Raw genomic sequence first — 25,169 nt, 5'->3', positions numbered from 1 at the left:
CATGAGTGTCAACGTGCTTGTACTTTCCTCAAAATGGAAACAAATGAGCTTGCTAGAAAAATGGTTCTCTCAATATTCCAGTGAGTCACTGGACCCCTAGAACCCATACAGGCCTCCACCTGGTTCTAAGCTCAAGATTCTGAGCCAAAGAAAACAAAATTGGGGTAGCGAAAGCCCCTTTCTCATCTATAGTGTGACTTAGTGCTTTGCCATTTCTCCAGCTTCGGGGCCTCTGGGGGATCCTCTTCTCTACAGTGAATGAATCTTTCCCAGGAACCCAAAGCTTGGCTCTCAGAAGTCTTGACAGACCTCGTCCAGCTAAATGGCAGAGCAGAGGGCCCAGCTTGAAGTGAAGCTGACAAGTTCACATTCAGCCTCAGATATCATTAGCTGCGTGGCTGCTTCGTCTCCTCGGTGATAAACTAGGGATCACCCGAGATCCATCCCCAAGGACTGCTGTGGGGATCACATGAAAGAAGACGGTGCCCAGCACAGAAGAGATATTCATACATGTTCATTTCCTCCTTCTTCTGTTTGGTTCTCCTTCCTTAGACCGGACGTGACAGTCCAATCAGGCTACAGCTGCCTCCTCTCTATGTCTGGAGCCTGGGGCGGCTGCCCTGCGGCTTCTATAGGACGACTATCCCTGAGACTGCATAATAACTGGCATTAGTTCACCCCTAAAGACACTGTCTGTAGGGTCTCGGGAACAAAATCTCTGCTTTCGGTTCTGTGCTTTGCTCTCTTGGGCTCAGAACCAAAAAGAAGCCCGTTATAATGACTTCTTACGGGCCACAGCACCGATGGGTGACTCTAGCCTGGAAGCTTATTTGTATTTGCTCAGAGAGGGGCTTGGAGTTCTTTGGGGTGGGGATGCTGAATGCAATGACTCAGTCTTCCATTGTTACTTTGTCAGGGGGGTATCGAGGGAGTCTACTGAGAAAGCCCAGGAGCAGTTCACATGACCAGGACAGTTCAGGGGTGCATAATTCCTGGTGATACCGTTTTGGTGTTAGAGAAATTTGCATAAAATGCTATCTTGCTGGTCCATTTCTGAAATGTTTTCTCATTAACAATGATATTTGTATCATATGTTACTGATCCAAAATATATCAATAAAATGACGTTAAGCGTCAGAAAAATCAATGAAAGTCAGTGAGAAGAGATAATAAAATCCACTTCCTATCCAATGAAAAAGACAGTAGACTTCTAAAAGAATATATATTATCGGACACTTTAAATAACTGTGACCTAAAGACAAAACATGCCAATACAACTCATTTTTAAAACACAAACTATATACCCCCCCACAAATGGGTGACTCTGATCCACGCCAGCCAGAGCCAATGAATTAATTCCCAGCTATTGAGGTTTAAGGCCCTCTCTTCATTCTTTTTCAGCTAGATGCCAATGGGCACCTACTTTCCACACCCAAAACAAAGACTCAACCTATGCTTACCCTCAACAGGTGGATTAGGTTGCCCAATCAAGTCCTTACAAATAGTCTCCGAAAATGAAAACAAAGGAAAAAGTAGAAAGAAAGCTGTTAGAAGACTAGTGGAACAAATATGTCTACTGGTAACATCTATAGGAAAAAGTTCCAAATGCCAAATAACCTATTTAAAAACTTTTCTTTCTTTTCCTCTTTACCTCCTTTAACATTTCCTTCTCTTTCTGTTCTTCCATTTTTCTTTCCCTGCCTTCCTTTCTCCTTTATTTCCTTGCCTTCTCTTCCTTTCTCTCTCCATCTAATTTTTCTCTTTATTTTCTACTATGTTTATTGAACTATATATAAAACTATATAAAAGGCACCTCTTTACAAAAGGAGACTGCCATGATTTTGTCTGTTTTTTAGGCTCAATCTTGTCAATTTGGTTTCACTGCCCCAAAAGTCCAACTTGATTTAAAAAACCATGTATTAACACATATATACCACATGCAAGGCATTGTGCTTGGCTCTGGAGATACAGACAGAAATAAAAAACAGTCCTTGTCCTCTGGGAACTTACACTTTCCTAGGAAAAAGAATGCCACATTTGATCTATAATATAGCTAAACCCTGCTATTACGGAACCTAAGCACTATTTATGACATGGATTTTTTTGTGAAAGATCGTTGCGAGTTCCAGGCGCCCACACAACTGCCATGTATTTTTATTAGTAAGTTTAGAGGGTTCTCTTCTTATCTCCCACAGCAGGGAGTGGGGACTCTTCAGGCTATAATGGCAACAGGGAGGGAAGTAAATTATGGAAAAGGATTGTGAAAGATGATTGAAGTTTCTTGGAAGAGTAGGAAGGAAGAAGAATCCTTTTATGGGAAGGATAAAGGGATCAAACAGTGGTACAGGATAGGGTGGTTCTGGGTGGTCCTGGAGAGGGGGTTAACTCCCAATAGGGTAAGACATTTGTCGAGACAGTAAGCAGTCATAAATCACTGTAGTTCTTTTTTGTTCTCCTCTACTACTGCTCTTGTTAATAACAATGACAGAAAACTAGCTTTCTGTAGTAAAAAGATAATTTCCTACTCGAATAATAATAGGTTGAATATATTTCTCACCCTTTTTCATCCATAAAAGGATCTCATTTTTTGGTTAGTTGAGTTTCAAAAATTAAATATTCAGCAATATATCTACTGCACCAGACTTTAAGATGATCTTAATGGTCTAAGAAAGGTTTTTATGTTTTGGTGAAGGTTCGATATTTGGTTGTTCAGCCAAAAGGGTTGGAAAGGTGCCCGAGAATTCTGAGTTTTATAAAAATATAAAGGCAGCAGAGCCATCTGCTAACTAAAAATGGACTTACATAACTAACCGATTCAGTAGGATAAAGCAAAGGGATTAGGATGTGACTTTTTCACTCTAACACTTTCTGCTAATACTTCAGGACAGAATCATAGTCTACTACTTTATTCTCTACCTCCTAAAAAGTTTGGAGGGGGGCCGTAGCGAGTGCATATAATGCTGATTTACACTACTGTTAGGAGATGGAAAAATATATTAGAGCACAAAGCACCAAAATAAGAAATCGTTACATATGAGTTTCTGTTATCAACTGTAGCACATAGCCAACCACCATTCCCTTCCTCCGAAAAAAGGCACAGTGCCCAGCACAAAATTGGCACCTATTATATTATTTATTACAAACCAAACATGAAAGCACTCAATATACCACAATGGTAGAAATGCAAGCTATTTTATTACAGTCTATTAGTCTGATCTTCTTACCTTTAAGTTGGGAGACTTTACAGACATTTTTCTTTTTCTTCTCTTCCTTCTTTACTACTTTTGCCTCAAACAGTTCTAAACAACTGCCATTACCAGCTGTTCCAGAATTTTCAGAGATAAAATCTTCTGAATAATCACACTGAGAACTAAAGTTTCTGCTTGAACCTTGAGTTTTGCTATAATCAATGCTTCCAGTACTGTTGTTACTGACCCTGGAAAAGTCACCAGTGCCGAGGTTTCCATTACATGCTGCTGGCTTACCACCATCTTCCAATACTGCCTGAAGGTAAGGGTCATCTACTTTTGTTTTTGTTGCATTGGTCAAAGACATAGTAAGTAACCTGGTAGAAGTAAAGATATTTGGTCCTTTTTAGACAGAAAGTAAGCCTATGCATCGCTATAGCTTTACCTTTTAAAAACACTTACTTCCTCCATAATACTGAGACAATTTGGAGGAAAAGCGACACCATGCAGTAACATTTTATTCTACCTTCTCAGAAAACAAGGTTCAAATTTGTTTTATTGTCACTCATAAAATGTATGAACAGTGCTCCATTTTTAAGGCTAATGATAGAAGTAGGAGAGCTCTTTTGTCTAGGTGAGAGAAATAAAAAAATGAAAATTTACTGAGCTCAGTGACTTAGAAACAATGCAAAATTCAGATGTATTTCTGAGATTTCAAATATATTCATGTGCTAATTCTGATGTCAAGGTAAAATAATGAGCTTTAAGAGCAAAAGTGTAAATGAAAACAATGAACGAATTTATTCTTGTTGCAGAAAATAGCCACTGAGTAATATTTAGCCATGACTGGCTTTGTAATCACTGGACATGAGACTGAATTCTAGATCTTCAATTTAGTGCCTGTTTGGCTTTGGGGAAATTCCTAACCTGTATGGGCCTCAGTTTCCTCATCTGAAAAATGTTTAATAATTGGTTCTCTAAAAAAAAATCTATACACAAAACACTATCTAAATGGATGATTTTTTAGATCCATGTGTTGGAACCTTACTATAACCAATCTGCAATGGACATCTGATATGATATAAGTTCATTTAGACTGTTTAATTTCTAATAGTTATCAGAAGAACTTCATTTACAGCAAGACCTCAAAGAATTATAGGCTGACTTTAGTGTACATTCAACATTTAATTATCTGTAATAAAAGGGAAAGATGATACACAAGATAGTATTAGCAACATTTGGTTTTGCCCCAAACAAAGCGATACACTTATTTTAAACTATAGTTAAAAGTCGATTTTTACCTGGAGATATCTTGTATTGCAACAAAACGACTTTTGCTTCACCAAGTATATATATTTAGAAAACTGGTCTCTTCTGTTTTGGGTAGGCCTACTACAAGGAATGTGAATTCTACATACCAAGTGAACATAGAAGAAGCAATCTGGAAGAACAACAAGAAAGGCAGTTAGGCAAGAAAACTCATGATCTTACTGCAGCATTTGACACTGGTGTTCATTCTTCCTCTGGACTCTCCTCTCCGAGTTTTCATGAAATGTCCTCACTTCCATTTTTCTTCTACCTGTCGGATTTCCGCTTTTCAGTTTTCTGAATTATCTATGACTCACCTATTGGCTCTGATTGCCTCCCAAGGCTCAGCCTCTTTTCTTTCTAAATTATCTCAGTTATTGACATCATTAAGCAGATGACTCCCAGATCTTTATGTTCAAACTTAATCTCTCTCCTAGGACCAAAATATCAATTATCAACTATACATTTCAAATTCTATATTCCACAGACATTTAAAGAATCAACACGTCCAAACAGAACTCTTTTTTTAAAACCAATTTTCTGTACTTCCTTATTACTTTGGAAGGACCACCACTTTTCTAGTCATCATCTCACAACCTGAGTATCATTCGCATATAACCAATTCACTCACTCCACATATCCAATCCACTCCCCAGCCTTATTAGAACTACTTCTACAACGTTTCTCTCATCCCTGGCTCCTGACTCTCCATTCACATCCTGCTCTAGATCAGGACTTCAAACACTTATTGGTTGGAATCTGGCACTGATCTTCCTGCCTCTTCTCTTACCAACCCAAAGCATCTTCCACATCTGTCAAAGTGATTTTCCTAAACCACAGGTTTAAAAATTATATCCCCCCAACCAGTAAATTCCATTATCTCTTGATAGACCCTGGAATCAAAGACCCCCTTTTCCCCAATCCCTGACGAGACCACCAGCCCTCCCTCACCCCAGCACCTGTCTGAACTATGAGACAAAGCCCCAGTAAAGCCTGGCAGAACATCAGGACTTTGCTGTCAGGCCTAGACAAATGGCCTCCCTGCATCATTGACCCATCAGGCCTGAGAACTTCCCACCCCCTAGAGTCCAAGGTTCCCAATCCCCTTAGGGTTAGCCAATCAACTGGACACAAGTACCCCAACTTTGATCAGTTAGAGGAAACACAGGTTACCTCATCCCAGACCACCACTCTATAAAATATTGTCCCCTTCTCCACCCAGGTGGGGACTCCTAGCCATCTGCAGGTTGCAGCTGCCCCCTTGCTCTCCCTTCCTTTTCCCACCTCCCACCCTTTCCCACAATAAAGCCTTGCTGCATTATTCAACTCTCTGTCTCATTTGCCTCTGGTCAGACCCCCATCTCTCACATCTGACACCACTATTCTAAAATTATTCTTATTTCCAATTCTGTTATCTTTTAATTCAGATATAAACTCCTCTGTTTGGCATTTAAAGGTTTTTTTTTTAAAACAGTATTTCTAATTTCCCTATACACTTTTTCCTTCCATGCTTCCTATGGTCTAGCCAGTCAAGTACTGCTCATACATGATGCACCATTTCCCATTTCCATGTCTTTGCTTTGACCTTCTTCCTTGCCTAGAATCCTCTCTCTCCTTACCTTTATGTCCTGGAATCCCTGTTTCCCTTGACACTCAGCTCGAGAGGAATTTATTGTGACAGCCTTCTCTCTACCAAGAACAAATGGCTAATCTAAACCTACTTGTATTTGATCTGTAGAATGTAAGCTCTTTTGCTTTGGTCTTTGCCTTACCAGTCTTAGCCAGGTACTTGGCATAGTAACTGCTTCATAAATACTTGATCATCTCAGGGATTATGTGCCTCCATAACCAGCCCAGCCATATTTCTGGGTTTTTTCTTTTTAATATATAAATACAGCTAAAAGACCTTATAATCCTCTCAAAGAAATTTCTTTATACATTGTTATGGAGGTATAGGAAAACTCCTTAATGCCTTCTTTACTTTATAATGTGTCTTCTAAAAAGTAAAACTTGAATAACTCTGACTCCTAAACAAAGCTAATTAAGGTTATAACAAATTAAAATAATATAATCAATGAAATATTCCTGTTTAGATAAAGCCTAAAGGGATTTTGAGTTTACCCTTTCCTACAATGCATACACAAATATTAATGTTTACATTATTAGTCTGTGAAGTGTGGGAAGCCAAAAGAAACCATTAAATGTTAACTATTTCTAGAAATAATATAGTTAATGGATGTCTCCACATTTTGATGAACAGGAGGCATTGTGGTATGCTGAGCACTGAACTTGCAATCAAGCAAGACATAGGTTTGAATTCCATCTCTGAGAGTTCTGAGCTTGTTAGTCTTTTAAAGTTAATGTGATGGGATGAGGACTTACTATTTGACAAACCCTGCTGGGAAAATTGGAAAACAATATGGCAAAAATTAGGCTTAGATTAATATCTCACACCCTATATCAGTGATGGTGAACCTTTTAGAGAGGGAGTGCTGGGCCACCCCCCCCCCCCAGAGATTTCATACCTAGTCCCCTCCCCCACTGAGTGCCAGGTGTGCCCCTCTCTCTTAACTCACACAGGGGAAGGAGGAAGCCCTCCCATTGGGCTGCTGGGCAGAGGGGTGATGTGAAAAGATGTCATCAGGTGCAATGGAGAGGAGGAGGGGAGCAGCTCCATCCAAGTCCCTCTGCCTTTCTAGTAGGGATGGAGGGGTGGAGTTGTGTCAACAGAGAGTGCTCTGCATGCCATCTTTGACACTTGTGCCATAGGCTCACCATCGCTGCCCTATACCAAGATAAGGTCAAAATGGGTATATGATTTAAACATAAAGAATGATATTATTATTAATATATATTATTAATGATATATATTATTAGGGGAACAAAGAATAGTTTACCTGTTAGATATGTGGAGAAGGGAAGAATTTATGACCAAACAAGAGATAGAGAACATTACAAGATATAAAATGAATAATTTTTACTATATTAAATTAAAAAGGGTTTTATAAATGAAACCAATGCAACCAAGATTAGAAGGGAAATAACCAATTAAGAAAAAAATTATAACAAATTTCTTTTGTAAAGTTCTCATTTCTTAAACATATAAAGAACTAAGTCAAGTTTAGAGAAATCCAAGTTATTCCCCAATTGATAAATGGTCAAAGGAGTTTTCAGATGAAGAAATTAAAGCTATCAGTAATCATATGAAAAAATGTTCTAAATTCCTCTAGATTGGAGAAATGCAAATTAAAAAAACTCTGAGGTACCACTTTACATCTATCAAATTGGCCAATGTTACAGTAAAGGAAAATGATAAATGTTGGAGGGGATGTGGCAAAATTGGGACACTAATGCATTACTGGTGTTATGAACTGATTTAAGCATTCTGCAGGGATTGGAATTATGCTCAAAGGGCTATTAAAGAATATCACTATCAGGCCTGTATCTCAAAGAGATAAGAAAACGTGGGAAAGGTCCTGTTGGCACAAAAATATTTATAAATGCTCTTTTTGTAGTGGCAAAGAATTGGAAACTAAAGGGAGGTCCCTCAATTGGGGAATGGTTGAATAAATTCTGGTATATGATGGTGATGGAATACTATTGAGCTGTAAGGAATAATGAACAGGACAATTTCAGAAAGAGCTGGAAAGACCTACATCAACTAATGCAGAATGAAATAAGCATAACCAGGAGAACATTATACACAATAACTGCAATATTGTGGAGTGCTCAAATGTAATAGGTTTTTACTACTAACAGCCACACAATGATCTAGGACATCCTGAGGACTTATGAAAAGAATGCTGTCCACTTCAGAGAAAGAGCTGTTGGAATAGAAATGCAGATGAAAACAGATGATTTACCACTTGTTTATTCAGGTATATGTTTTGGGGTTCTGGTTCTATAAGATTATTTGCTTACAAAAATGAAAAGTATGGACATATGTTTTGTGTGATAATACATGTGTAACCCAGATTGAATTGCTTGTCAGCTCTGGGAGGGGGGAAGAAAGGAGGAGGAAGATAATATGGATAACAGAACTTTTGAAAACTGAAGTGGAAATTTGCTATTAAAATAAAAAATAAAGTTATTGTGATGCTCAAATAAGCTTTAAAGAATAAGTATAAAGAAACTTCAAGTTTCTACCTTGATAACCAGTGTACAGCCTACCTAATGGGAATAAATGAATCCAAGAGTAGTGTATGCAATTTCCAATGATTTAAATTTAAATGACAAAAATTAAATATATATAATAAAAAGAAACTGGTGTTACATACAGAACATCTGGAGATAACTATTGAAAATTCAGAGCTTTCTAGTTAAGTTTTATTTTTAGAAAACACATAAGAAACCATTTCCCTTGACTTCCCTTCTTTACATTTCAAAATCTCATCACATCATCCTCCATTCTTTCCTACTCTTCTCTAGTCTCTGGTGAAGAGGTGATTCTTCCCCTCAGGAAGGCCAACATCTCCTCTCCTAATTTTCTAGCAGAGTAAACCACAATTATGCCTTTCCCCACCTTTCTAATCTTCAAACTCTATTTACTTCCCTGAAGCCTAAAAGTAAATGCAAGTCTCACCCTCTTCATTTATTTATTCGTTCATTTATTTATCTGCTTATTTATTTAAACCCTTATCTTTGTCAACGTACAAATCTAGAAGTCCCCAGTTCAGTTAGTTTGAGGGTAGAAACCCCAGGTTTTGACCTTGTCACAGGAGCGTTTTCCCCCTGAGGGAAGGTCCCACTTCACCAGACAGTAGACATCCCTTGCGGTGGGAGATAAACCCAATCTGAAGTAGAGTGACTCTTTGGTGCAGTAGGTAGTGCATCAATCTCCTAAGCTGAAGGTCCTGAGTTCGATCCTCAGAAGGAGGGTTTGATATACTGGGAAAGGCTTCTGGAGACAGAGTCACTAGACTTCAGATGGGGCTTATCTCCCACCTGAAGTGGATGTCGACTCTCTGGTGAAGTGGGACCTTCCCTCAGGGGAAGGGAAAACTCTCCTGTGACAAGGTCAAAACCTGGGGTTTCTACTTCCCAATTAACTGAACTGGGGACTTCTAGATTCCACGTTGACATCTTCCATCTTAGAATCAATATTGAGTGTTAGTTCCAAGGTAGATATAAGGGCTAGGCAATGGGGGTTGTGACTTGCCCAGGGTTACAGAGCTGGGGAATATCTAAGGCCAGGTTTGAACCCAGGACCTCCTGTCTCTAGGCCTGGCTCTCAATCTACTGAGCCACCCAGCTGCCCCCACATCCTCTTTATAAAAACAAAAAATCCCCTGAGTCACTAAACCCACAAACTAGTGCCATATCTCTCCCCATTTTCATGGTCAAAACTTCTAAGAAAAAAGCTGAATGCAAATGATACATCATTTTCTTCATCTCTCCCTCATTTCTTAATCTTTTGCAATTTGGCTTCCAAACCCATCAATCAAATGAAATTGCTCTCCTATGATAGTCTTTTCTCAATATTTTTCCTTCCTATCTTTGTAGAACTTAACACTACTGACAACGCCCTCTTTCCCTAGCTGCTTTGTGTTCTTGTTGACACCTGCGAGTTCTTCTGCTTGTTAGGACTGCTCCTCAGTCTTGTTCACTGGCTCATATTCCATATCCTATCCACTAACACTGGGTGTGCACCTTTGAGTCTTTCTGAACCTTCTTTTCTTTCTACCTTCTATCACTTGGTGTTCTCCTTAGTATCTATGTGCTTTAACTATCAGCTACATCCAGATGACTAGCAGATCTACATATCCAATCCTATTCTCCTTCCTGAATTCCAGGTGTGCATTTCTCTGACTGTGTTGGTGAACCTATGGCACATGTGCTGGGGTGGGGCGGCTGCCGCCCTCCCCCTCTCCACATGGGCCTGAGGACATTTCTCACATGACTCACCCCTTTGCCCAGCAGCCCAATGGGAGCTCTTTCTTCCTCCTCTGCCTGGGCTAAGAGGGCAGCTTACGTGCAGTATGAGGGTGCAGTTTGGGTACTTTGGTCTCTAAAAGGTTTGCCATTTCTCGGAAGCATCTCCAACTGACCATGTCCAGAACTGAATTCACTATTTCCCCCCTAAACACACCCCTCCTCTGCATTTCCTTATTTATGTAAAGAATATATAATCCTTCCAGTCTTAGGTTCACTACCTCGGGACTATCCTGGACTGCTTATTGTTCCTCATCCCACACATCTAACAAATTGCACAAATCTAGTCATTTTTATCTCCAAAACATCTCTTAGATCCATCTTTTTGTTCCTCATATGGTCAGCACCTTAGTTCAGACTATCATAATTGAGTTCAGAGGTCTTGTAAGTTATAGTGGGCACCCTCCTACAGCCTATCTGAAAGGGATATTTATATTTATGAAATCTAAGATAATATTAAAAGCTATTCATTTTTCACCTCGGGATTAGCCTTTTATCAATAGCAGTCAGTTTCTAAATGGGGATAGGGCCTGGGCTGATACCCACTGGGATTAGGAACGTCCAGATGAAAAAACTAGCAATACAGCTCAGCATCTATTCTACAATCTCATAGTTTTAGAGAACTGCCTAAAGCACAGAGAAGTTGTTAGTGACACAGGGTCACAAAGTCAGTATGGGTAGGAGGCTGAACTCAGAACTCAGGGCTTTCTGGTTCCATGGCAGGCTTTTTAAAAATTATTTTTTTTAACTCTTACTTTTTGTCTTGGAATCAATATTCCAGAAGAGTGGTATGGGCTAGGCAAATGGGGTTAAGTGACTTGCCTAGAGTCACACAGTCAGAAAGTAGCAAAGGGAACTTTTTTTAAAGCTATTTTCTGAATTCATTTAACTTCAAATGAATTTTATGTAGCATTTAACTTCATGAGAATTTTGTCCTTAGTTATTAACACAGTAAGCAAGGCAATATTTATAAAAATTAGTTACAATCCTAATATGAAGAACTGTGCATTTCAGCATATGTTTTTCAAATACTCTTCAGAGAAAATTGCTCTTCATTTCTTAAATTTCTTTTCCATCTAATGTTTATTCACTTCCTCTACCTTTCTCAAAGGATCAGAGAATCATGGAGATAGACCTGAAAAGGATTTTAAGAGTCTACTGCATTCAACTTCTTCATTTTACAGATGAGGAAACTAAGGCAAAAAGAGTTTGAGACTTGCCCAAGATTACACAGCTCCTTAGTATTTGAGGATTTGAGGTGGGAGTTGAACATAGTTCTTCCTGACTCCAAATCTAGTACCATAGTGCTTACTTATCATGCTAGTGTACTTTCTTTTAAATAAAAGAACCATTTTTCTCAACTTTCTCCTTAGTAGAAGACAATTTCCTCATTGATACAATAGCTCTCTATTTTTTATCCTCTAAGTTATCAGAAGCAAGCTAGAGATATAGCCTAAGGCTACTTTTGAACCCAGGTCCACCTGACTCCAGGCCTGGCACTCTATCTATTGTACCACCTAGATGCCCCTCTTGGCTATATAAATAGCTAAAATAAACAAAACATAGGAAAAGGCATTTTTCATATGGATAGTTATAACATGAATCAAAATGTGGGTGTTTTTTCCCATGAAGAATCTTAAAATGAAATGAACAGAAGATGTTGGCTTAGAAGCAGCAGAAGTTCAGACCTCTGAAAACCCTTCCTTACCAATCACAAACTAAATGCTCCTAGGAGACTGAAAATCAAACCTAACAATAAGACAGAGCCAAGTAACCCTCCTGCTGGACTCAATCCAAAAGGTACGCCCCCCCCCCAACCAGAATCTGAGAACACTCGGGTTTAAGTGGAAGGCAAAAGGAAGGTCCCAGAACCCCCCCCCCCCCCCCCCCACCGAGCGCTAAGCCTCCAGTGGCAGCGGGAACCTTTGGGTGGGAAAAGGCACTGGTCTGGAGGGTGTACCTTGCAGGCAGGGCAGTGCCAGGCTCACAGCATCAAACACAGGTGGCGGGGAAGGACCTGGAGAGGGAGCACAGAGTTGGCAGCCTGGACAGAGCCAGGAAGACCCTCCATATTGCTCTAGCCTTCCAGGAGGTTTTGGCCTCAGAGCACATCCAGCCAAACCCAGCTGAACTTAATCCCATCAAAAGGCTTCAGAGCTCAGGGAAGCCCAAACTCCAACAATCCTCCCTCACAGACTTCTAGACTTTAATTTAATCCAATCAAAAGCCTCCAGAGGACAGGGAAGCTCAAACTAAAACGCCCCTCCCCCACAGACTGCAGGGAGAGACTTTCTGCCAAAGCTCCATGAGGGGAAACTGACAGAAACCCCCAAAATCAAAAAAATGAGAGGAGCAAGAGCACAGACAAATATGGGGAGCAAAGAAGGGGTAAATATGAAAAAGGAGAAAGAAGAAAAAAGAAGAAAGAAAAAGAAGAAAGAAATGACAATAGATAGCTTCTGTACAAGTAATGAGCAAAGAGCGATTGAAACAGAGGAGGAGGGATCAGCAAAGGAAAAATCAGAAATCACAGTGAATTGGATACAGGCTTTGGAAGAACTCAAAATGCAATTCAAACCACAATTCAGAGAAGCTGAAGACAATTCAGAAAAGAACTTAAAAACTAAGATAAGTCATCTGGAAACAGAAAATAGTGTCTTGAAAACCAAAATCAACCAGCTTGAAAATGAGGCAAAGGAGATGAAAGATGAGGCAAAGAGGATGAAAGATGACCTCAAAGGAAATCAGACCAGAAGGAGAAGGATGACCAAAAAGCCAGGGATGAAATTCAGTCTTTAAGAACCAAAATGCAATTAGAATTAAGTGACCTCACAAGGCAGCAGGACACTATAAAACAAAACAAAAAGAATGAAAAAATTGAGGAAAATATGTATCATCTCATTCAAAAACAGAAGATTTAGAAAATTGTTCAAGGAGAGACAATTTAAGAATCATTGGTCTACCAGAAGACCATGACAAAAGAAAAAGCCTGGACACAATACTACAGGAAATTATTCAAGAAAATTGCCCTGATATTCTAGAACAAGAGGGAAAAGTGAAGATTGAAAGAATCCATAGATCACCTCCTGTACTCAATCCCCAACTGACAACACCCAGGAATGTTATAGCCAAATTCAAGAACTATCAGACCAAAGAAAAAATATTACAAGCGGCCAAGAAAAAGTCATTCAGATACCATGGAACCACAGTGAGGATAACACAGGATCTTGCTGCATCTACACTGAAGGACAGCATGGAATATGATATTCCAGAAAGCAAGGGAACTAGATCTACAACCAAGAATCAACTACCCAGAAACACTGACTATATTCAGGGGATATGTAACTATATATATAGGACGATAAGATGGGAAAGTATGGTCATTCAACAAAATAGAATAATTCTAAGAATTTGTAAAGAAAAGAACAGACCTGAACAGAAAATTTGATGTCCAAGAACAGAACTCAAGAGAACCATCAAAAGGTAATTTAAAAAGAGGGAAAAAAGAAAAACAAAACAGAACAACCCCCCCCTTTTTTTTAAAAGAGACTCAATAAGTTAAAATGATATGTATACCTATAAGAAAAGAGGTCATTGGTAACTCTTAAAAACTGCTGTGATCACCTGGGCAGCTAGAAGAATTACACTTAGAGGGAACAGTGACATACTGTATAGGATGAAATAACAAAATATAAATAGGTATATAGATATATGTATGCATAAATACATATTCATGTATATATATGTATATATACACAACTAGAGCTTAAAAAAAGAGGTTAATACTAAAAGAAATGGGAAAAGAAAGAGAAGGGGGTAAATTTATATGTCACAAAGAAGCTCAAGGCGGGAGGGGGGAGAACATCAATACACTGGAAGGGTAAAGAGGTTGGAGATAGGAAATACTCAACTCTTATGTGCATTGAAATTGACCCAAAGAGGGAAGAACAAACTAATCCATTGGGGCAGAGAATAGATTTGCGCCTATAGGGGAGTAGAAGGCTAACAAATGGACTGGTGGGAGGGAAGTAGTACAAGGGAGGGAGAGGGGGGGTAATTTTAGAAAGAATATAGGGAAAATAAGGGGGGAATAAGAAGGGAGGGGAGTAGAAAGGGAAGTAAAATAAGGGTGGGAACTAGGGGGACTGATTAAAAACAAACATTGGTGTAGAAGGAAATAGTGAAAGAAGAAAAGGCAGGACCAGGAGTACAAATCAAAATGCTGAGAAATACACAACTGGCAATCATGACTCTGAATGTGAATGGAATGAACTCACCCATAAAATGCAAGTGAATAGCAGAGTGGAATAGAATCCAAAACTCTACCATATGCTGTCTGCAAGAAACACACATGAGGAAGGTAGATACGCATAGGGTGAAAGTAAGAGGATAGAGCCAAATCTATTGGGCATCAACTGATAAAAAGAAGGCAAGAGTCCCAATCATGATAGCTGACAAAGTCAAAGTAAAAATAGATCTAGTTAAAAGAGATAGGGAAGGTAATTACATCCTGATAAAAAAGCAGTATAGACAATGAGGAAATATCAGTACTCAACATGTATGCACCAAATGGCATGGCATCCAAATTTCTAAAGGAGAAACTAGAGGAGCTGAAGGATAGAAAAACTATACTAGTGGCAGGCCTGAACCTTCCTCTATCCGAACTAGATAAATGAAACCAAAAAATAAATAAGAAAGAGGTAAGAGAAGTGAATGAAATAGTAGAAAAATTAGAGTTAGTAGATATGTGTAGAAAAATAAATATGGACAAAGAGGAATACACCTTCTTTTCAGTAGCACATGGTATATTCACAAAGATTAACCATGTACTACGGCATAAAATCATTTTAAACAAATTCAAAAGAGCAGAAATAATAAATGCAACCTTTGCAGATCACAATGCAATGAAAATAATAATAATTAGTGTGGGTACATGGAGAGGTAAATAAAAAATTAATTGGAAATTAAACAATGCAATTCTTCAAAATCAGTTAGTCAAAGAACAAATCATAGAAACAATTTCATTGAAGAAAATGACAATGATGAGACATCCTTTCAAAACCTATGGGATGCAGTCAAAGGAGTACTCAGGGGGAAATTAATATCCTTGACTTCATATATTAACAAATTAGGGAGAGAAGAGGTCAATGAATTGGGCATGCAAATTAAAAAACTAGAAAGTGAACAAATTAAAAATCCTCAGATGAAGACTAAATTAGAGATCCTAAAAATCAAAAGAGAAATCAATAAAATTGAAAGTCAAAGAACTTTAATTTAATAAATAATTTTATTTAAATTTTAATTAATTAAATTAATTAATTTAATGAATAAGACTAGAATCTGGTACTTTGAAAAAACAAATAAAATAGACAACTTACTGGTCAGTCTAATTAAAAAAAGGAAAGAAAAAAATCAAATTGGCAGTATCCAAGATGAAAAGGGAGACCGCACCTCTAATGAAGAGGAAATTAAGGCAATCATTAAAAACTACTATGCCCAATTATATGGCAACAAATATGGCAATCTAGGTGATATGGATGAATACTTACAAAAATATAAATTGCCTAGACCAACAGAGGAAGAAATAGATTACCTAAATAACCCCATATCAGAAAAAGAACAAACCATCAAAGAACTCCCTAAGAAAAAATCTCCAGGTCTAGTCCATCACAAATGAATTCTATCAAACATTCAAAGAACAACTGATCCCAATATTATACAAACTATTTGACAGAATAAGCAAAGAAGGAGGCTCTACCAAATTCATTTTACGACACAAATATGGTACTGATCTCAAATATGGTACTGATCTCAAAACCAGGCAGGTCAAAAACAGAGAAAGAAAACTATAGATCAATCTCCCTAATGAATATAGATGCAAAAATCTTAAATAGGATACTATCAGAAAGACTCCAGCAAGTCATCACAAGGGTTATTCACTATGACCAGGTAGGATTCATACCAGGAATGCAAGGATGGTTCAATATTAGGAAAACCATCCACATAATTGACTATATTAACAAGCAAATTGACAAAAATCATATGATTATTTCAATAGACGCAGAAAAAGCCTTTGATAAAATACAATACCCATTCCTATTGAAAATACTAGAAAGTGTAGGAATAGAAGGGTCTTTCCTAAAAATAATAAACAGTAAATATCTAAAACCATCAGCAAATATCATCTGCAATGGGGATAAACTAGAAGCCTTCCCAATAAGATCAGGAATGAAACAAGCATGCTCATTATCACCTCTATTATTTAACATTGTACTAGAAACACTAGCAGTAGCAATTAGAGAAGAAAAAGAAATTGAAGGTATTAAAACTGGCAATGAGGAGACCAAGCTGTCACTCTTTATGGATGATATGATGGTCTACTTAAAGAATCCTAGAGAATCAACCAAAAAGCTAGTTGAAATAATCAACAACTTTAGCTAAGTCACAAGATACAAAATAAACCCCCATAAGTCACCTGCATTTCTATATATCTCCAACCCATTTCAGCAGCAAGAATTAGAAAGAGAAATTCCATTTAAAATCACACTAGATAATATAAAATACTTAGGAATCTATCTGTTGAGACAAACACAGGAACTATATGAACACAACTACAAAACACTCTCCTCACAATTAAAACCAGATCTAAACAATTGGAGAAACATTGATTGCTCATGGGTAGGATGAATTAACATAATAAAAATGACAATCCTGCCCAAATTAATTTTCTTATTTAGTGCCATACCCATTGAACTACCATAAAACTTTTTTATTGAATTAGAAAAAAACATAACAAAGTTCATTTGGAAGAACAAAAGATCAAGGATATCCAGGGAAATCATGAAAAAAAATTGCAAAGGAAGGAGGACTTGCAGTCCCAGATCTCAAAGTGTACTATAAAGTTGTGGTCATTAAAACAATTTGTTACTGGCTAAGAGACAGAAAGGAGGATCAGTAGAATAGACTAGGGGTAAATGACCTCAGCAAGACAGCCTATGATAAACCCAAAGATCCCAGTTTTGGGGACCAAAACATACTATTTGATAAAAACTGCTGGGAAAATTAGAAGACAGTATGGGACAGATTAGGTTTGGATCAACATCTCACACCCTACACCAAGATAAACTCAGAATGGTGAATGACCTGAATATAAAGAAGGAAACTATAAGCAAATTAGACGAATACAGAATAGTATACTTGTCAGATCTTTAGGAAAGGAAAGACTTTAAAACCAATCAAGAGGTAGAAAAAAAATCACAAAATGTAAAATCAATAATTTTGATTATATCAAATTAAAAAGTTTTTGTACAAACAAAATTAATGCATACAAAATTAGAAGGGAAGCAACAAATTGGGAAACAATCTTCATTACAAAATCCTCTGACAAAGGTCTAATTGCTCAAATTTATAAAGAACTAAACCAGTTGTACAAAAAGTCAAGCTATTCTCCAATTGATAAATGGGCAAAGGACATGAATAGGCAATTTTCAGTCAATGAAATCAAAACTATTAATAAGCACATTAGAAAATGTTCTAAATCTCTAATAATCAGAGAGATGCAAATCAAAACAACTCTGAGGTATCACCTCACACCTAGCAGATTGGCTAACATGACAGCAACGGAAAGTAATGAATGCTGGAGGGGATGTGGCAAAGTCGGGACATTAATGCATTGCTGATGGAGTTGTGAATGGATCCAACCATTCTGGAGGGCAATTTGGAACTATGCCCAAAGAGTGCTAAAAGACTGTCTGCCCTTTGATCTAGCCATAGCACTGCTGGGTTTGTACCCCAAAGAGATAATAAGGAAAAAGACGTGTACAAAAATATTCATAGCTGCGCTCTTTGTGGTGGCCAAAAATTAGAAAATGAGGGGATGCCCTTCCATTGGGAAATGGCTGAACACATTGTGGTGTATGTTGGTGATGGGATACTATTGAGCTAAAAGGAATAATAAAGTGGAGGAATTCCATGGAGACTGGAACAACCTCCAGGAAGTGATGCAGAGCGAGAGGAGCAGAACCAGGAGAACATTGTACACAGAGACTGATACACTGTGGTACAATGGAATGTAATGGACTTCTCCATTAGTGGCAATGCAGTGACCCTGAACAATTTGGAGGAATCTACGAGAAAAACTACTATCTATATCTAGAGGAAACACAGTGGGAGTAAAAACACCGAAGAAAAACAACTGATTGAATACATGGGTTGAAGGGATATGGTTGGGGATGTTCTACATGAACATCCTAGTGTAAACAAACATGGAAATAGGTTCTGATCAAGGACACAAGTAATACCCAATGAAATTGGGTGTTGGCTCCGGGAAGGGTGTGTGGAGGGGAGGGAGGGAATAAATTGAGTTTTGTAACAAAAAAAAATTAAATTAAAAAAAATGGAATGAACAAAAAAATCTGCCAGATATTATATATACATACTTATATGTATATACTTTATAAATGTGTGAAATTGTACAACATTTTAAAAAGGCTGATTTATTTGCAAATCTTGGTTTGAACTTAAGAAGTATATATATTATATATACATAATTTTAATTCACAAAAATTATAGATTTCTTGAATCAAGAACAGTATATTGAAAAAGTAAATAAATATTCTTTTTAAAAATTAAAGTTTTTTAAAAAATCATTTAAAAGAATCTGTTAACTCAATGTTGGTATCTAAAACACAGAATCTCAGAGTTGGAAGAAACTTCAGTGTCCATTTGTAAAAATTCCTAAGTAAAAATCTCACAATAGTATCAGCAAGTGTTGATGCAATGCCTTTGAACCTCTTAAGTGGGAGAGAACCACCTATTAATTTTAAATTTTGTTTATTTTTTGTTTTTCTTAACGATTTTTCTCATATTTTTACTGACCACTACCTCTCTGAAATTCTACCCATTGCTTTTAGTTCTTCCTTTTGGGTCCAAAAAAACAGTCAGGCCCTCTTCCAGGGAGGTACAGTGGATAGGCTAGACCTCCAGGTCTAGAAAGAGTTGACCTCAAATCTGGCCTCAGACTCTTACTAGCTATATGACCCTGGGTAGATCACTTAACCTGTTTGCCTCAGTTTCCTCAATGATAAAAATGAGGAGAGTAAAATTACCTACATATCTCATGGTTCTTCTAAGAATCAAATGAGGTAATATTTCTACAGAACTAGCAAAGTACCTGGCATGTAGTAGGTGTTCTATAAATGTTTACTCCCTTCTCCTTGTATATTTTCTTTTCCTCCATGGTGTGGATGTAGGGCTACCATATAATCATTCATTTGGAAAGGCATTTACTATTGCTTGATGGAACTGAAATGGGTAATGAATTCCTTAATTTTTTACTCCTTTTAGCTCAAGGAATCCTCATTCCAGTTTTTACAGTGAGAAGTTGTAGTTTACACTTCCACCCTCCTCCCTTTTCTCAAAGCCATATAGACCCGATTCTCAAAGCTGAGAATATGGTGCCTAAAATTGAGCTTAACTCTACAGAAATGGTCTGACTAGGGAAGGGTCCCACACAACGATCACCTCGTCTTTCTTGAGATTGTGCATCTCTTTAGACTAAACCTGCACAAAGACCACCTCCCTTATCTGGCTTTGGTGGTGGAGAGCTCTCTGGCTACTCTGGAATTAAATGAACTTGGAGTACCCTGAAGTATTCAGATACTTTTCACATAAATTCGTGTAGACATACCTCCCCCCTCTTGAGCTGCTGAGAGATTTTTCATTCATAATGAAATTTTCTCTTATGCAATTTGGCTCATCATTGTAGCTGGTGGGGATTTCTCTAATTTCGTCATGTAATGCATGCCGTTGCCCTTTGTTATTGGGTTATTGTCTCCGTAGTGAAAGTGGCACACGGAAACATGAACATTCAGTCCACATGTGTAGGCATGCCTGTATCTACATGTCTATCAATGAAGACATCTGCCTAATTCAGTAAAATATTCCCTGGGATTGGCCTGTGAAGCCAGCAACAATTACTTACATGTATGAATGAATAAAATCATTTAGTGAGGCTATTCCACCAGGGCACACATCTGGCATTTTTTTGTTACACGGTTAATGAAATGTGGTCGCTGAATGAAGGAAAGTGAGGCTGAACAGCAGGCATCATTACTGAGCCTTTCTCTGGGACGGGCAGTGTGGCAGGATCTTAGCCGCCTCATAAATGACCACTCTAGGTCTCAATTCCTAATTAGGCTCCCGAGCATTTAGGAGAGACGTTATCTGTAAGGCTACCTCTCATTGCAGCTGTAGAAACTGCATCTTGGACTCTGGCCAGATTCTTAGGTCATCTGTGAGATGTATGACATGCTACAGACTTCCCGATGATCCAGAAAGTGATGGCTCTTTGGAGGGGTGACGTGGCAACTGGTCTCAAAAGTCATTTGATGGCAAAAACTGTGCAAGAGAAATGCATGGGAATTGTACTTTATTTCGTACTGTACAGACAGCATGTACAATCTTCTAAAGCCGGGGTAGGGCAGGACGTGGTGTCAGCATGGTCTGGGCTTGAGTCCCGTCTTATCTACTTGGTGTGACCTTGGGCAAATTATTGTGGAGATCCACAAAGAAAATGTCTGCCCAAAGCTTGGCAAACCTTAGCAGACCAGATAAACAGGAGCTCCCATGATGATCAGGGGAATATTGGGCTGAGGTGCTGCACAAGGCACGCCATTTCAAGGAAAAGACGTGGCTGATTTCTCAGTAAAAAGAAGGTTTCCGGCAAGAAACTAAAAAGGAAATGGTTCGGAATCAGATTTCCAGACCAAAAATCAAACAGAACGAGAAAGGAAGAAGGTTTATTCTGGCATTCATTTAACCCTTTTTATGAGGTAGCGCTGAGCTACCATGGAAGATAAGAACATGCACCGTGAAGCGAGCGCGCTCCTCGTCCTTTAAGGATACCCATTTAGCAGGAGCGGTAAGTGGTGAAAAGTGCCCACACTGCCGATTTTAACTGTGGGCTGGTCATTTTGGCTCTCTGGGCCTTGGTTTTCAGGGCGCTACACTAGTTTAAAGGCTCTTTCCGGCTCCAATGATGTAATTCTATGTTGACAGAAGGTGGTCATTTTGTTGAGTCAGACAGAATGGAGGGAGATGGGGGAGGTGTAGGGACCCAGGAGTCCCAGGGTCACAAGGGGAGAGTCTCCAAACAAGAAATGTTGTTGCATTTAGCTACATTTAATGTAGCTACATTAGCTACAGATAATAGCTACCATTTATCCAGCTCTTGCTACATGACAGAAGCTTTATCATGATTATATCCATGAAGATAGTATCTCACTTAAGGGTCACAGTGTTGCCAGGTAGTAGCTAGTATTGCCTCTATTTTACAGACGGGCAAACGGGGGTTAAGTGACTTGCCCAGGGCCACACAGCTATGACGGGACTAAGGCTGGATTTGGCCTGGGGTTCTCTCTTCGGTGCCGCCCCTATTTTAGGAGGGCGTCTGGCAGCCCCGTTAATCCACCACGGGGAACCAAGCTAAGTGACAGGTACCGAATGCCAGATTGACAAGTGTGTCTGCGGAGTTTTTCTAAGCACAAGTCTACAGCAGTGAAGTTGGCGTTCAAAGACTTCTACTTTGAAGGGGCTGCGGCAGGTGCTCATTAAAGAGCCAGGGGAAAGGATGGCGTGCGTGTGCCAGACCCCGGGCCGCGAGGGTGACGGGCTGCGGGGCGGAGGGGCTGTCGTCCTAGAGGGGGTCCCCTCGGACGTCTTTACGCTCCTAGCAGGTAGGGTTGGGGGGCGCCCAAGGAGGGAGGGAACGAGTCGGGGCTAGGGCGGCTCATTTCGGGGACCCGAGGAGTCTGGTGGGCGTTACCTGCTCTTCCCGCAGCTCCGTAGTCCTAGTGTTTTCGGTTGGCTGTTCCCATGGAGATTGGGGTTCGAGGAGGCTCCTGGAACCGGGGAAGGACTTCCGGGACACCCGCCCTCCGCTCTTTCACCTCTCACCCCGACCTCAGGCCATGGCCTAGAGCCGCGAGGCTTCCGCAGCCGAGAGCTTTAGGGGTCTCGCGACGCCCGAGCAGGCTCTCCCTTGTCACTCCACGAGAGTTCGTCCCGCTTCGGAAAGAGTTTGCGCGTGGCCGAGTGCTGAGCTTCCCGGGGGTCCACGTCGTAAAGAGTTAAAGTTGGAAGAGGCTCGTAGGCCCCACCCCATCCGGCCTTCTCGTGAGAGCCCAGAAGGCAGTGACTGCGGTCTCCACCTGCTAAGCTCCCTCCTCTGGCCGGGTCAGGGACCACCTAGTTTCTGGGCTAGGGAAAAGGTTATGGGGGGGGGGGGAGATTCTTAAAGGATGAGCAGGACACCCAAAGGACAATGAAATCGCCAAAGAATTTCATGTCGTGACGAATATTAACAAGTATTAACCTGATCGCTTCATCTTCGTTCAAGGCACAAAGTTTTGTAGGTTTTGTTAACCCTTCCCTTCAGTCATAGAATCAATACTGTGTATTGGTTCCAAGGCAGAAGAGCCTTAAGGACTAGGTAGTGGGGCTTACGGGACTTGTCCAGGGTCACACAGCTGGGAAGCGTCTGAGGTCAAATTTGAACCCAAGACTTACTTTCTCTAGAACCAACCCTCAAAGAAAGTCTGTCTAGTAAGGGAAGTGACGCCTGCACAAACTACTGTATTCCAAGGCAGGGTCTGATAAAGTCCCAAAGAAGAAGGCACAGAAAGATGAACTGGCTATGATGAGTCAGCCAGGGCTGTGGGGTTTCAGAGGAAGGAGAATACACCCGGAATCTGAGAGCTAGGGGTCAGTCAAAAAAGCATTGTCAGTCTGGGCCAGAGATACAAAGAGGACCTCAAACCTTCCAGGGGAGCACAATAGGTACATACCAGATATGTGCAGCGTAAAAGAGGAAGCCAGGCGGCTTCTTCCAAGTCTTTTCCTCCCTTCAGCCTCTTGGAGTGGGCTTGGCGGGGTCCCTTGTCCCTCTTCCGAATGGAATCCTTACAAGGCTGAATTTCCTTTCTTACCCACTCAGTCTGGCGTTCACTGGTACAATTCAACAAACATTTATGGAGAGCCACTTGGTAGTCTTGGTACTGTGTTAAACCTGGGAGAGACAACAAGGAGCAAAAAAAAAGTTCCTGCCCTCAAGGATTTATGATATAATGGGGAAGAGAACATGCCGCCCAGTGTACACAAAGTAAGCTAGGTACACGATAAATAGGAGATAATTATAAAAACGGAGCAACAGAGAAAGCCCTGCAGTTCAGCAGAGTTGAGGAAAGCTTCTTCTAGAAGGTGGAATTTTAGTTGGGATGTAAAGGAAGCCAGAGAGCTCAGTAGTCAACAGAAGAGAGTATTTCAGGTATGGCCGACAGCCAGACATGCCCAGCCTAGAGAAATGGATATCTAGTGTGTGGAGCCATTTGTCACTGGATTGAAGGATTACTGTGGGAGGGGAGTAAGGTGTTGAAAAGGTCTAAGGGGGCTATAAAAGGCTTTGAATGTCAAAAAGAGCTTTTATTCGCTCCTAGGGGCAATGGGAAGCCTATGGAGTTAATTGAGTAGGGGAGGTGACCAGACTTGTGTTTTAGGAAAATCACTTTAGAGATTGAATGGAGAATGGATTGGAGTGGGGAAGCTGGCAGTACCCCCATTCTCCCCACCCCAGCCCCCAGCTGGCTATTATAAGTACTAGAGGCTGGGATGATGAGAGCTGTGCTCATCGGAGCAGTGTCACAATCTATATAGTAAGGGGCATAGAGATGGAAAGGAGAAATCAGCTTGTATATAAGGAGTGACAGGTAGTTTAGGAAGGTTTAAAAGGAAAGATAATGAGTTCTGTTTTAGATATATTGAGGTTCAGTTATCCACTGAACATCCAGTTCCAGAGCTCTGAAAGGCTCATGGAGATGTGGATTGGAGGTTAACAGAGAGATCCAGGCAGCAAAGATGGATTTGAGAATCCTCAGTATGTAGATGGGATTTCATTTGATTTCTACTAATAAGAGAGCCCCATACAAATGGGTTTGGGAGCTTGGATTACATTGTCAACATGGAATCTAGAAACCTCAAACTCGTAGCCTAGAAAGATTTAATGATCCCCAGTTTGCTTAGCTTAAAGGTTTGACCTTGTCACAGGAGAGTTTCTCCCTGAGGGGAAGTCCTACCTCACTGGTCTCAGGCCAACAATTGACTTTAAGGTAGTTTGGGTGGGAATAGCTATGCCATTAGATGTTAAGTATGTCTCCTTTACCAAGATGGCCCTTGACTGGGTCTTTCCCTTTTGTGTCCATTGTAAAGCATCAGCCCCTCACTCCTATTCCTGTCTGGAACTCCTCATCTTCCTTTGTTACCATGGTAAAGTCCATCAACTGTCCCTCTCATCCTCAGCCCCCAGGTTTCACCTAGAAAGGTATTTAAGCTCCCCAACTTTAATGGCTCCTGGGAAATGTCCCATCTATCTAGGTTGGTGTTCCCAGGGGTCAATGTCCAGAGCATCCAGAGTTCAATCCTTGGACTCTGTGTAGTTGTTAACACTCAGCTCTGGGTAGAGATCTACTATTTTTGGGGGTGCAGAGGTGAACCCCTGGGGTTCGGGAAGGATACCTTTTGCAAGACTACAAGACTCCGAAACTTTGGTGAAAATTAAAAAGGGATGGATGAAGAATTTCAAGAGCACCTATGACCGAGGCAGGATGTTTTATGGTGTTTGTAGCAACACCGAATCCCAAGGCTGGCTTAGGCTGCTTCAGGTAGAGTTAATGACGCCCAGCTCAGCCAG

The 25,169-nt window shown here is 39.9% G+C and overlaps 1 protein-coding gene across 7 annotated transcripts in view; it reads right to left on the bottom strand.

The window, feature by feature from the left end:
* The window catches only part of LCA5L (lebercilin LCA5 like), a 72,761-nt gene extending 50,228 nt beyond the window's left edge, over window positions 1-22,533 (bottom strand). The window contains exons 1-5 of one of the 7 annotated variants that reach the window (XM_007493078.3): window positions 22,251-22,521; window positions 20,663-20,824; window positions 7,072-7,280; window positions 4,489-4,628; window positions 3,224-3,564 (exon numbers count right to left, since the gene is read on the bottom strand). In XM_007493078.3, coding sequence (XP_007493140.1) covers window positions 3,224-3,554 — 331 coding nt within the window. In that variant the 5' untranslated portion in view covers window positions 3,555-3,564; window positions 4,489-4,628; window positions 7,072-7,280; window positions 20,663-20,824; window positions 22,251-22,521. The other 6 variants (XR_008918270.1, XM_007493080.3, XM_007493081.3 and 3 more) reach the window with 6 other exon arrangements.
* Between the last annotated feature and the right edge of the window lie 2,636 nt (window positions 22,534-25,169).

Source organism: Monodelphis domestica, chromosome 4 (genome assembly GCF_027887165.1).
Source record: "Monodelphis domestica isolate mMonDom1 chromosome 4, mMonDom1.pri, whole genome shotgun sequence".
In the NCBI taxonomy this organism is placed as follows: Eukaryota; Metazoa; Chordata; class Mammalia; order Didelphimorphia; family Didelphidae; genus Monodelphis; species Monodelphis domestica.
Note: the sequence above shows the minus strand (reverse complement) of the source record. Positions and strands in the feature narration are given on the sequence as shown.